The sequence below is a fragment of the Abramis brama genome (genome assembly GCF_963993115.1).
Source record: "Abramis brama genome assembly, chromosome: 7".
NCBI classification, from domain to species: Eukaryota; Metazoa; Chordata; class Actinopteri; order Cypriniformes; family Leuciscidae; genus Abramis; species Abramis brama.
Window position 1 is genome coordinate 21,733,241 of NC_139969.1, and position 14,082 is coordinate 21,747,322.

A 14,082-nucleotide genomic window follows, 5' to 3' on the forward strand; every position below is an offset into this window, starting at 1 on the left:
TAAATGCAACTATAAGGCATGAGGATATTAAGGTTTTATAAACATTAACATTATGATTTTCTGCAAAGCTGTTTGAAACAATGCGTATTGTGAAAAGCACTACTAATGGGCTTGCAACATGAGTGAGTAAGGGGTGAGTAAATGATGAAACTATCCTTATAAAATACATTCCTTACAAACAGCAAAAACAGATCTCTGAATGCCATGCCATCTTTTCATACACGGTCTATTTTTCCACCTCCCCACAGACGATTAACACGCATTGCATAGGAATCACCCTAAAGATGAATAATTCTGTCCGTGAACACTACTAATAATCATAACAGCCTGCCAAACCACAAGAAGCTCTGCCCAAACACTCCCCCAATTATAAATGACAAAGTGTGCCAAAAGCCCTAAATCTTACAGATAACGTGTTACACAAACCAGCTCACACACACAAATAACCATGTTCATACTTCTCAAAACATGAGAGAAGTTGATGCATAATTCGAATGTTTATGAAAACTGGGTGAACTACTTTTATCTCCTCCCACAAGGCAGAGGATTGTGTGGTGGCCCTTTGTAGTTTTCATGCACTTCTGTTGGCTGCGCATCCTTCAAGCTCTGCCGATGAGCTGGCAGAACAAGCTAACACAAACAGACACTGCGGTAGAGGCCAATCGGATATCAGTGCCACCGTGAATGTGGAATCAGGGTGATATCAGTCGGCACAGCAAAATATGCTAGGTTCTTTTTAAGTATTCTCAGAAGATAAATATTTGATAAATTGAATAGGAGTCATTCTCTGGTCACTATGGCTTGTTTTGTTCTTGGACAGCTGGGATGGGTTACTATTGTATGTTTCTACTGAAACAACAGACTCACCAACAGAGGTGGGCATCTCTCCCCACTGCAAGACCACGTCCTTGGTGATTCTGCCGTAAGTGTTGACATAAACGCCCTCATCTTCATAACACAGCAGCATTTCCATGCCATCAGTCTTAGGAAGCACCACGATGGCATGAGGGGTCACGCTGCTCTGAATCTAAGAGAGGGAGAGATAGAGAAAAGAAAGGGTTATTCGCAGATCATGCTGCAGTGCTTAAAGAGACCATTAGAGGGCCACATAATCGATTTACATTTATTCATTGCATAAAGTATAGTATTCAGCCATGGCTCATCTGTATGGGCAGGTGGGGCACCAAAATATTCTTCCACTAGAAGGATCTCTATATAAAATAAAATCGTAACAAATATTTTTCAGAAGTGTTTTAAGTGAGCAGAATATATTAACATTTAGCACATGACAGCAGGAAGGTATCATTATACTAAAGCCCAATTTATACTTCTGCGTCGAACTCATGCCGTAGCTACGTCGTATGCTGTGTGTAGCACACGTACCCTGACGTGCATTTCTCCAAAAATGTAACAACGTGTAAATTCTAAGCGGGCCGCAAGCAAGGGCGCAACTACCTCGTGTCAGAGGGGTATGCAGCAACAATTTTGGTGGCGGCGCCCGCTGGACTACTGCGTCTTAAGGCTGATTTATACTTCTGCGTCGGACCTATGATGTAGGCTACTCGTTGGTTTTCTAGGCATAGGTTTGAGACAAAAGTATAAATCAACCTTTATGAAGCAGTGACAGAAACGTAGGAGACTGGTATGCCTGGCTTTATTCCATGCTGTCGTCTCTGCCGGTTTCAAAACATTCCTCGGTTATATTGTAATTTTCTGCTCATCTGGTACTTTGCTACCATGCAAACCTTTTTCTGAGGCGACTTTCAGCATGTTTCCTATAACAACATTTGACATTTATGTTTTACGTGATGTGAGAAAGTTACATAAACCACACAAAATCCGATCAGAGCAGTCAGACTCAAACTGATTTCCAGAAATGCGATCTAAATAGGATTTCAAACCATATGAATGTAGCTCGAAACGAATGGGTAAAAATCGTATTTCAAGTGAATTTTTTTACGATTTTTTTTTGTTGTTGTTTTTTGCCGTTCTAAATCTGATTGGATTTCAATCGGATTAGGACTGCCAGTTTGAACAAGGCTTAATTGAGAGCCATTGGACAAGATTTCAGACGGCCGCGCTTATTTTCACTATCTTACGGAAACCTCGCTCCAGACCAAGATGATATCAGTTCGCTTCAGCTATGTGTATATTTGCCTGCAGGTCTGTAGCTAGTTGGCATGTCTGTTCTTCCTTATCAAGGTATATGAGTAGCGTATCATTGTGTGTACTTCGAGCGGGTCAATCAACATCAGAGCACCACCCTCAGGCTGAATTACGCAAGGACACTAGACCTCTGCCAAAAGTGTGTCTGCATGTGTTCAATGATTAACTTACAATATAAAAGCTTAAATTTACAATCAGTAGCCACTACTGATAGTATTTAATAAAAGAGCATATTAAATTGCACTTATAATTGCATTTTGGCAGCTGCTATTTAACATAAGTGTATATTTAAACGGAGAATATTTCAGCTGAAAACATCTATTCACATTTACACGCATTATTCTACTACTATAGGTTTAGATAGCAAATTCTATCTATCCATCTATCTATCTATCTATCTATCTATCTATCTATCTATCTATCTATCTATCTATCTATCTATCTATCTATCTATCTATCTATCTATCTATCTATCTATCTATCTATCCATTATTTGATGCATTTCTACAGAACGTGAGTAAATCAATAGCTTCTGTCTTCCTCAAAGCTCCTGAAACCTTTCTTACATTTTTCACACTTTCAAGTGCCGTGAAGGGAACATAACATGTGGAGGCACGTTATTTCACCAAGATTAGACTACAACACCCAAGAGCAACAGTGCCAAGGGAACCTCTGAACCAATCAAGAGGGTGTTGCCCATGACCGGCTCCCTTACCCAGAAGCACAACTTAATTGTGTTTTTACAGATGCCAAACCACAGCCTAGTATCACTGAGACTTAAACCACAGGTCTAAACAGCTGCATTCATGTTTAATTTGTGGGGGAAAAAAATAGTGCAAAAATTAATTATTTAAAAAAATATTTACATTACAAAAACATAGCTTACATGTGATGGTATGTAGATGTCATAGGGGTTTCCAGAATCCACATCTATGACGTGAAAGCCCACACTAGACCCATAGATGACTTTTAACCTCTGGCCCTCTTCTACAGTCAGGTCCACAAGCTGAGGCCTGTGCTGCAGTTCTGTGAACGACTGCCAGAGAGAAAGAGATGCAGATAAAGAGATGGATGCTGAGTCTGGGGAACTGGTTAAACAGGCAGTTAATGCATGTAAACCTTTAAGCCGTTTTCTTTCATTTACAAATTATTCTATCACATGTTGGTTAAATAAAAAAGTAAGCATAAAAGACATACACAGAGAGGGAAAGAGAGAGAAATATTGCTGCAGCATCATACCTTGAAAGCCATGAATTTATGGTATGGCTTGGGGGCCCATGCGTAAATCTCTACCGAGTTCTTCAGTGCGATTACCAGGAATTTGATTCTCTCGTATTTCACTGAAAACAAAGTAAATCATGCTTTCAGTTCCCTGCAGCTCACAGTGGCAGTCTGTCACATTCATACAAGAAAGCAGACTGTCCCCCGCTGCCACTCTCCATGCTGTTAGAGGTGTCGATTAGCATCTCGATCAGCCTACTCTACAGTCTCAGACTTGACTTAGCCTCTGCTTTAACAGGGAAGCTTTCATCTTTACAATCAATCACTCAATCAATCAATCAATAAATCAATCAATCAATCAATCAATCAATCAATCAATCAATCTATAAAGCACAATAAAACAACAGTGGTTGACCAATGTGCTGAACAATATCATTTAAAGGGGTGGTATAATGCCCTTTTCACAAGATAAATCTCTGATGTCCCCAGAGTGTCTATGTGAAGTTTTAGCTCAAAATACCTCACAGATATTTTTATATAGCATGTTAAAGTTGTCACTTTTTGAGGGTGAGCAAAAATGCACTGTTTTTGTGCCTGTCCCTTTAAATGCAAATGAGCTGCTGCTCCCGTCACAGAGGGCAGATCTTCAACAGCTTGTCTTTTTACCTCATACACGCGAACTGAAAATTTCAAAAATGTTTAGCCTTTTATGTTCAAACCGGAGTCAGAAAGATGGAGAGACTCAAGAAGAAGTGACAACATGTAGACAACATTTCTGAATGGTTAGTTGATGAATTTATGTAGCTTGTATAGTTATCTTCTAGTCATTGATTAGCATATTCTGTCTTGATAATCTATAAATCGTGTTCCGGGGGCGGGGTTTATGTAAATGTTAGGGTTGGTGATGTCACTAACCCGGGAGGAATGTCGTGTAGTCCTTACCAGCCGTTTGTTGTAGTCCTTAAAAAGCAATTTCTTTAAAAGTAATATTTACTCCCTTTGCTTTGAACTTTGAGCGTTGTAACTTTGCAGATGTTTATGTTCAGACAGCAACATTACACACTAACTAAAGTTAGAAAAGTGAAATCATAATCAACCACCCCTTTAAAAGAAAACTAAAAGACATAAAACAATATAATAATACGACACAAACACACAATTAGACAAACCCCATTTGACTTAGCGATTATAGACCTTCTCAAAGAGAGGTTTTTAATTTTGTTTTAAAAAGTGATTCTGACAAGATTGTTCTAATAGAGAGCGGCAGAGTTCCACAGTTTAGGGCCGGCTATGGCTTTTGACCCCCAAATTATGAACGTTTGCCTCATTCTGCACACTCAGAAAATACAGGCTCACATGGTGCTAATATTTATATTAATAATTGTTGCTAATAAATAAATGAATAAATGAAAAACAGACTGGCACTGAGATTTACAATATACTACTAATAATTATAATAATATATAGGATTTTTAATAATATATAGGAGTTTTTATTTGGATATTAGTTGCTACTGTACATTATGGTGGTCTCTAAATTTATATTTTACTGGCATTGATATCTAATACTTTTGGTATTGTGACAACCCTAGCAGAGATGGTTCACTTACCAACTTTATAGTGAATGCAGCCTTCCAGATCCCCAACAGTGATCCAGCCCTGTTTCTTCTCCACCTCCGGATCATTGTGCAGTATCCTGTTTCTCAGCCATGACAAGTAGTAGACACGTAGTTTGTTTTTCTTCCCTGAAAACATCAATGACGAGGTTGACAAGCTAATAAAACATGGCGTGTATCCCCAAAACCACAAAGGCTTTTTTTTAGAGTTAAAAAGCTCCATCAACTTTCATGACCTTATCAAGCTCTTTTGTTCTGAGACAAACCTGATATGGTGACCAGGACGTTTAGACCCTCCAGCACGTCCATCTGTTGGAAGCGTCGGCGGGTGATGAGATTATACACCTTGCCCTGACCGCTGCGGTCCAGCAGCATTAGACCGTTCTCAGTGCCCACCAAGAGGTTCACACCTGAGTGTCCACAAACATGAATTTGATTCTGACTCAAGAATTTTTATCAGAAGAGGAATTGAAAGGCAATTGAAACTAAAAAAGGCATATATCAGAGAGAGCGTGATGTACCCCATAGAGCAGCACACAGGATCTCCGAGTTGAAGCGCTTCTTGTACTTGCGGATCTCTGGTGTGTCGCTGTGGGGTCTGATGTTGGTGGGGTTGACATTGACCACAGAGATCTTCCGAGCCTCGTTCAGTTTGGCCTGCTCCTGACGCAACAACTCATTAGCAAATAACACTGCAGAGGTAAGAAGACAAGAAAACACATTAAATGATATGAAAGAGGAAGCATTTCATTCATAAACAGAACGTTTGGGCAAGAACCAAACCCGGCGGGAGGAAGCACGATTATGCTGTAATGCTCTTATCTCATTCAATGCCCAGCATAAACCTATTTTAAAGCCCATTTTATCCAAAATATAGAGCTAGCCAAATTACTTTCCATAAATGTTGTTCCTTTCATTGTTGCGGGTGGTGATAACAAAATGGGGTTTTTTGTTGTGATTTGTATATTTACCGGCCGCTGAGCTCTCATCGTTGTCGTCTGTGGGGGAGGTTTGATATACACGTGGATCCACAAAAGGAGTGAAAGAAGCTTTCGAACCACCGCCAAGACCAAACTGATACAAAAAAACAAATGTACCATATCAGCTCCAGTAAAATTATTTAATAGCAGGCATTTAGAGAAACACTGAGTTTGGGGCTAAAAATACAACAGGAGTGCCATTCCTCTGTTTAGATAATAGATGTGTCAGACAATTTTGGTTTTATGACTCAGCAGGGAATTTTAGACTTTCACATGTGACTATGAATCAGTAAATAATGTTTGTGTCAGAGTTATGAAAATGTTAAGAGTCATTATAACAGCAAGTGTTTTCCTCATATTTTTAGGCCCTTTGTCCTCATTTTAATGGCAGTCAAGTAGAGAGTGCGCTGCAAATTATTGGGAGACAAGGGCAGGACAGGACTGGGAAATAACGCAAGCCAGTTTCATTAGCTTGGCCTGGCTAAATATATCAGATCCTTACCCCTCTTAAATGTTATCTACCTCATCCATAGAGTCCAGATCCTGGGAATTAAGGCCTGTTGGAGTTCCTGATGGGGAGTGGCTTTGCTGCACCAGGTCTGGTAGGTTCCCATGGCCTGCGAAACCGTTGCTCTCGCCGTGGCCCAAGCGCTGCCTCTCATTGGTCTATACAGAAGAACAAACAATTTGAAAGTGATAAATTTGAGGAACAAGAGAGAATCCAAGTCTTTTTGGAGGTAAATAACATCTAATGTGACTGGCATGGTATCTCACCTCTCTCATTTTTAGGGTACCATCTTTAGAGTCATCATTGTAGGAGTCACCGAAGGACTCATGGCTGCTCGTGAAAGACTCGTTATTTCCCTGAACAGAGGGCCTGAGGGAGATAAATACGGGAAACTTGAATTTTGCAGATTCACATTAAAACAGCATTCTTTTCAGTCCTCCTTTATTGATAGATGTAAGAAAGATAATGAGAAGTGATAGGATAAAGAGTGGTGAAGGGGATCAAGAAACACTTGGACACAAACTGCCCACATAAGCCCTGATTGCTGGGCCAAAGCTCAGACAGAATTTTTTTTTTTGAGGAACAAGAGAGAACTGATGGTGCTTGCACTTACATGATCCTGGGAATGTCGCTGACTGGCACCGTGCCATCATGCCCCACAGTCCCATCCTCATCCTCACTGCTCTCAGTGTCCTCACTGGAGGATGAGTAGTCGGTCAGTTTAAGGGGCGGCCGGTTGATCTCATCTATTCGCAACTCCCTCAGTTCTTTAGCCAAGGCAGTCAGATCCTGAAAGACAGACAGAAAGATTCATATAACAAACTAGAATAGTGACACACTAGTAACTTCAGTAGTGTGACCGTAGCTCAGTTGTGGATATAGTGTAGCTTCGACAATATCAAACTACTTTTGTCAATGTTACATTAATTAATGTAGCTGTGTGCACAGTACAAAAAAACACCCCAAAAAAACAGTAAAGTGTTAGAAAGTCCGTGTTTTTCTTTTGTGAATCAATTCATTCTGATGGTTCAAGAAAAATCATTTTTGACTGGTCAACTAATTTATTATAATGAATCGGTTCATTTTTATCACACATTCTTTGATGAAGCAATACATTTTAGTGAATCAGTGAAAAAAACCTATACCAAAATGTATTAAAAGAAATGACATTTAAAATACTATACATATTTAAAATAATATATATTTATTTTATACTAAGTATACTACAAACCATTAACATATTTACTGACATATCGCTTCAGACTTACTGATATAAATATTATAATTTAACTTTATTTGGAGTACTTCTTTATTGCACAATGCACATTTCTTAATAGTAAGCCTAAAATGTGTTTTAATATCACTATTAGTAGGGATAGTATGATTTCTGTATAATATGAGGCTTTAAATGCAAGATATTTAAAGTGTGCCTAAAGTATACTTGCAAAAGTTCCAATTTGGCACAATCAAATATACTTAAGTATATCTTTAGTTGGACCTTAGCACTACTTCTTGATAAATAAAGTGCAAGTAGTACAAAATTAGTTTTTCCAATTTAGCAGACTTTAAGTATACCAATTTAGAATACTAAAAGTACAATTGCAGAGTATTTCTATTAAGTACATAAATATGTAAATGTATTTGTAGCATACTTAGGATAAAATAAATGTATTTCAAATACATTTTAGTATATTTATTTTTCACTACGGTTGAAAAAGTTTGGTTCAACTGGTTTCACTAGTTTAACTGCTTTCACTGATTCATTTAAGTCACCACACAGTAATCCTAAAGTTTTTAAAGTTGAACAACTTTAATATTTGAGTATCTCATAGCACAGTTTCAAAGTAGCTCCACCAACACTAGTGATAAAGGTCATTAAAATGAAAAGTTTGATTCCCACTCAGCAGCCGCACAATTTTTATTAGAAGCTTGTACAAATAGAAGATTCAACTGCAAAGAAAGGGCAGTAGTATGACTATGAATGATAAAACAAACTTTCTTTTTAACTTGAGAATGATACAAAACTCACAAATTAAGATAATTCATTCACAATCTCCCCTACAATAAAAAATATAGTAATATTTATAAAATAAATATAAAATAAACTCTGCAATGATTTCCTGAGTATTTCGGAGCTTTCAAGCAAAGTTTAGTTGTTTAGTTTGTTTTCGACCTGTAATCCCAGCTCTAGGCCCAACATAAAAATGCTCCCTCGTGAACTTTAGTTGCTATGGAAACAGCAAGGCTCCTAACAAACAGCTGGGGTTATTTGCGTTGCGGTGAAGAATCTGAGCCAAGTGAGGAGAATGACACACAACCACACAGTCTCCATTGACAAAGCCACTGGCAATGCGGCTCAGTGAGAAAGCTGAGAGGGTGAAAGAGGACAAGCTTTTCTCAAGTCAGCGTTGCTATTGAGATCAGCAAGCAAGAATTCCCACAGTCCTCTGCCAAGCAACCTTTAGATTGAGAAGGGCCGAGAGAAAGATGGATGGGAATGTTACCAACCCTTACAGAGACATTTTTTTCAATATACTAATCATATATTATAAAATAAAAAATAAAATAAAAAAAGTAAATAAATAAAAGTAAAACATAAAAAACTATAAGGTTTGGTTTTTCATGCAGTTGTAGAAGAGCATGGCACTAGCAAAGTAAAGGCCATATGTTTGATTCCCAACTAATAAAATGTATACCTTGAATGTAATGTAACTTTGGATAAAATGGCCAACCAAAAGCATCAGTATAAATAAATATTAAAGGGATAGTTCGCCCAAAAATGAAAATTCTGTCATTTATTCACCCTCAAGTTGTTCCAAACCCGTATCAATTTTTTTCTTCTGCTGAACACAAGAGATGATATTTTGAAGAATGTCAGTAACCAAACAGTTGATGGGCCCCATTGAAGTAGTTGTTGTTAAGTAGGAAGAACAGTGTAATAACTTATAACCAACATATTTAATATCAATACAATTGATAGTTATTGCAAGCGAAAGGTAATTGTAAATATCATATTTTGGCTCAGTGTGTCCAGAGCTTCAGCCAAGAATTTTCATTTCAGATATCTCTAATTTAAAAGCTTTGAGCGTTCACAAATGGAAAACTGGCAAAGAGGACAGTCTGAACAATGTAACCACTGGGACATTTGGCCTCCAACTGTAAAACAGAATCTGCGCCTGAAGCTGGTTTAGTCTACAACTGTGTTTGGAGGTCACATCTACATTTAAAGAGAACTAAAAGCACCTTCAAGGAAATGCTAGATTAAATAAAGAGACAAGACAAAGCAAAGTAGGAAGTTCAAACACAGTAGTGTGCGTTTAGACAGGAAATTCATTATGGCTAGATAATATTTGAGGGCCGTTGGGATCCAACTTACCGTAGGTCGACTGGGTTTGTTCACCTCTCTGCCCTCCTCCTGACTGGGCTTGGAGGTCTCCTGTAATGCCACTGGAGAACCTTCCGATTTACCAGAGCCTGGAAAACACATATAACAGGACATAACCACATGTTCAAGACTGGTGGACATCAAATGTAAAAGTTTAAGAAAAACCCACACTGATTGACCCTTATTCTGAGGGCAGGAAATATACTTTAAGACAACTTGTTCTCAAACAGTGTTCTAAAACTGAGATATTGCCATTATTGTAAACAACAATATACAAAAGGCTCAACAGCTGGCCTGTGATATTCTTTACCTATGAATACACCTACTGGACTGAACCAGAATATCTAAACAACTCAAGTGCACAAAACAGGCAAACAATGTATCCAGAATGTCATACTATACATCCACTTCACTCTCAGGACAAGTGCAGCACTGCACATCTGACATGGTAAACGGAGTGGAACAGGAACAAGAGGATCCTAGCAAAAACAACCAGGATGAAGTCTGAAAGAGTGCCCGCTCCTTCAGTCCAATGGTGGTTGTCCACCCACCCACAATCACTATGATTTAAATGAGCATGTCCAAGCCGTAGTGCAGACGCTAGCGTTCTGCCTAAAGTGATTTTGCAAAAGGCATCAACTATGAAACAAAGATACACCAGCAATAAAGCAGCTCTGCAGAAGACAGTGGCGTCATCATCCAGCTCAATTCAGTTGAAGCTTTGTTTTCATCCAATAGTGTCAATACTGCAGAATCACTGAATATTAAGTGTATTTTAAACCCCAACTAAGCAAGCCAAAGGCAATAGTGGCAAGGAACCTAAACTCCATAAGGTGACAGAAATAAAAAAAATAAAAAAAACACCTTTTTTCGGAGAGAAGAAAAAAACTATTTTTTGGGGGGAGAGACTGTGACTCTGTCAGGGTGCACATTCTCCTCTGGCCATAACAAATAGTTTCATATAGTTTCATGTACGCCCAGGTTTGAATCTGGCCTAGATGACGTCCTAAACATCTCTCCCCCAATTGCCTGTCTGCCTCTACTGTCCTGTAAATAAAAGCTTAAAAAGCATTTCTTTTGGATGGTGGTGTGCAGTGGTTGATACAGGCTCAAGGCTGCTATCCAGAAGGTTTATGGTTTGATCATCCGTACTTACTCTCATTAAAAACTTTATGCGTGAAAGTTATGAGTGATGTTATTTCCTCTATATAGAAACTCAAGAAAACAAAGCAAAAAGAGGAAGACACTCACGTCTTGGCTGGTTCCTCTCACTGGATCCAGGCTGGGAGCCACCCTGAGAGCTGGGTGTGCTGGAGCTGGATGAGCCATTACTGCTGGTTCTTTGCAGAGCCACGTCCAGAGACAACTCCGTCCTCCTCAGGTCTGGATTACTAGAGAGATCAGGATACAGTCAGTGCTTGAATACACCAACACAGAGCAACAGCTCCAGCATGTGATCGGACAGAGCTGACCTGGTGCGGATGAGCTGAGAGGCTGCCCGCCCCCCTCCAACGGACTCCCCGTTCCCCGGAGAGTTCTTCCTCATCAGGGCAGGGGAGATAGAAGTGGTCCGCTGGGGCACCTGGGTAGTACCGCACAACTTTAATCAAACAAACAAATGACCAAACGTCAGAGACGAGGGATCGTAGCGTGATTATTACAAACAGTTGCTTTAAAAACATAAATAGAATATGAATATTTTAATAATAGTCTTTGAATAATTGATATGAAACAAAAAATGTGAATGTACTTTAAACTTTTTTTTTTTGAATAGTCAAATAAAGACTATTCTTTCAAACTTTATATTCAAAGAACCATGAAAAACAATGTATTATGGTTTCCCACAAAAATATTAAGCAGCACAACCGTTTTCAAAATTGATAATGAGAAATGTTTCTTGAGCAGCAAATCATCATATTAGAATGATTTCTGGATGACTGGAGTAATGTTGCTGCAAATTCAGCTTTGCCATCACAGGAATAAAATACTTTTTTTTTTTAAATACACATTTTTTAATTTTAACACTTTCATTTTAAATGTATTTTTAATTAAATAAATGCATAAGAGACTTCTTTATTAACAAAACAAAAAACTGACCCCAAACTTCTTAGTGTAGTGTATTCACCAAAAATATTATCAAAACATTATCTCTTCAGGTGTAAAACCTTGAAAAAGGAAAAAGCGCATCAGTGAAGTTGATTATAGGAATAAATAGGGGTGGGACAAAATATCGATAGGGCAATATATCCTTGTCCTTCTCCGTGCAATACGAGCTGGCACCAAATATCGATATTTTAATTAATAATAATATAGATATTTTTTCATTAATAAAATAAGGCGCTCTAAATAGATATGTGATATTGTGAGCCATGTATCGTATATTGTATCGTAAAGTACCCTGTGATTCCCACCCCTAATCATAATCCTGACCTTGGGAGGAATGTCTTCTTCCCTCAGCCAGGGGGAACTGCGGTCAGGTTTTTCCTCACGACTGGCCATGCGAGGGGCCGGAGGGGGCATCTCTGAAGTTGGGTCTGAGTTCTGCCGTGGCATCTCTGGCCGATGGGACACCAGGCTCTCCTGGAACGCTGAAACGCCCTTGGCAGATTGATCATGCAAGGATTGAGAGACTGACAGAGAAGAGCTATGGGACCTCACTGGAACCAAATGAGCCATCTAAGAGGAGCAAGAAACCATTAAGTGCTTAGTTGAGGATTCTGATACTTTTTCACCAATTATTTTTCATGACCTTTACAGTCATTTTTGATTACTGGATAAGAATGTTTTAGAAATTATTAATATTATTATTTTTTAAATCATTTAGAGATTGCAGTGTAGCTTTCCATGGGTATGTCAGGTACTAATCTTTTGAATAATAAGTATTAATAAATGTTATTTATGTACAAATGTCATCAATAAGACCCTTAAATGGACAGACTGATGTGTCACTGACTTATGAGCCAATTTTAGGGATGCACAATATTAAATTTCTGGCCAATATACCAATAATTATTTTCATATGTTTCATAAGAAATATTTCATATTTCCAAATATACAATATTACAATTCTATAATAGTTTTTAAAAAAAAGTGAAGGAAAAAAAAAGTTGAATGCTGCAAGTGTATTCAGGCATCACAACATTATAATGTACAGTATGAAAAAAAATATATAATCTTTTTGGAGATTTACTAAAGATTACATCCAACAGTGTTATTAAATTATTTGTGTTTTTAAAGATTAATGAATGTAATCTACATGTAAAAATAGAGGAAATGAAAATGAACAATTAATAAATAAATGATATAGTCCTGATATACTGTGCATCCCTATTGAAGATGAGTGCTATAAATAAAAAAGGCTAAATGTTGTTGTACCTGAGGCTCCACAGGGCGGTGTACAGGAGGGGTCCGTGCCGGCTGCATACCCCCACTGCTGAAGGACTCGGAGCGTGGCGGAAGGGAAGGGTCGGAGATACGGTTAGCCACTTTATGCTGCAGCGCAGGAGAGCTCTGGCGGTTCAGTTTGGAGCGCTCCTCAACCTTCATGAATAATAAAAAGCCATATAAGAACAGGCCACACTGTTTGTCCCAGCCACCACACCAACAAACAAAAGAAAACTAGCAAGACCCTGAAAAATGCCTTAGAAATGACATACTTGGGAAATGCACAAGCCAATATTACTTAAATTAATCAGTAGAAACTATCACACCATCTGAAAGAGAAAAGCAATCTATTCAGCTAGAAGCTGAATTAGCCGTTGCATGTTGATCGGGTCATTCATACAACAATCAGTTAGAGCAGACCAGCACCTTCTATAAGCAGAGAGACTGATCCTTGAGAGGTGAAGGAAAATACTTCAACTAAGTTTAATGGGCAAAGAATCTGCTTTGGCAATAGAAAAACCTTCCACACTGTATGAGACACTGCTTGATTTTAGTTCTTATCTAATTTCTAAGAAAGTCAACAAGGTAATCATTAACATTTATGAGATGTGGAATGTGTCCAAGTCTGAATATGTGAAGTCTTTCAGTGTCTCACAAGTTGAGGGCTTTTTGTTTGCACCAACAGATCCTTTTAAAGAACTAGACAGACCATCTTAGCATCTCAGAAATGCGGATTCCTACTGAGGAAGAAGCTTGTCAAATTCAAAAAGAAAGGAGTGGTTAGTGTGGAGACGAATGGCAGCTTGCTCAGAGATATGACTAC

At 38.4% G+C, this 14,082-nt stretch overlaps 1 protein-coding gene across 7 annotated transcripts in view; it reads right to left on the minus strand.

The window, feature by feature from the left end:
- Positions 1-14,082, minus strand: part of tnika (TRAF2 and NCK interacting kinase a) — an 87,639-nt gene that overhangs the window by 2,868 nt on the left and 70,689 nt on the right. For 4 of the 7 annotated variants that reach the window (XM_084118902.1, XM_084118899.1, XM_084118900.1 and 1 more), the window contains 15 exons: positions 13,251-13,415; positions 12,306-12,551; positions 11,348-11,475; positions 11,127-11,266; positions 9,867-9,964; positions 7,104-7,279; positions 6,757-6,859; positions 6,505-6,648; positions 5,974-6,076; positions 5,524-5,694; positions 5,269-5,412; positions 4,997-5,131; positions 3,406-3,506; positions 3,053-3,202; positions 868-1,027 (listed from right to left, as the gene is read on the minus strand). In XM_084118902.1, the coding sequence (XP_083975028.1) occupies positions 868-1,027; positions 3,053-3,202; positions 3,406-3,506; positions 4,997-5,131; positions 5,269-5,412; positions 5,524-5,694; positions 5,974-6,076; positions 6,505-6,648; positions 6,757-6,859; positions 7,104-7,279; positions 9,867-9,964; positions 11,127-11,266; positions 11,348-11,475; positions 12,306-12,551; positions 13,251-13,415 (2,164 nt within the window). The remainder of the gene's footprint in view (positions 1-867; positions 1,028-3,052; positions 3,203-3,405; positions 3,507-4,996; positions 5,132-5,268; positions 5,413-5,523; positions 5,695-5,973; positions 6,077-6,504; positions 6,649-6,756; positions 6,860-7,103; positions 7,280-9,866; positions 9,965-11,126; positions 11,267-11,347; positions 11,476-12,305; positions 12,552-13,250; positions 13,416-14,082) is intronic. The other 3 variants (XM_084118903.1, XM_084118901.1, XM_084118898.1) reach the window with 1 other exon arrangement.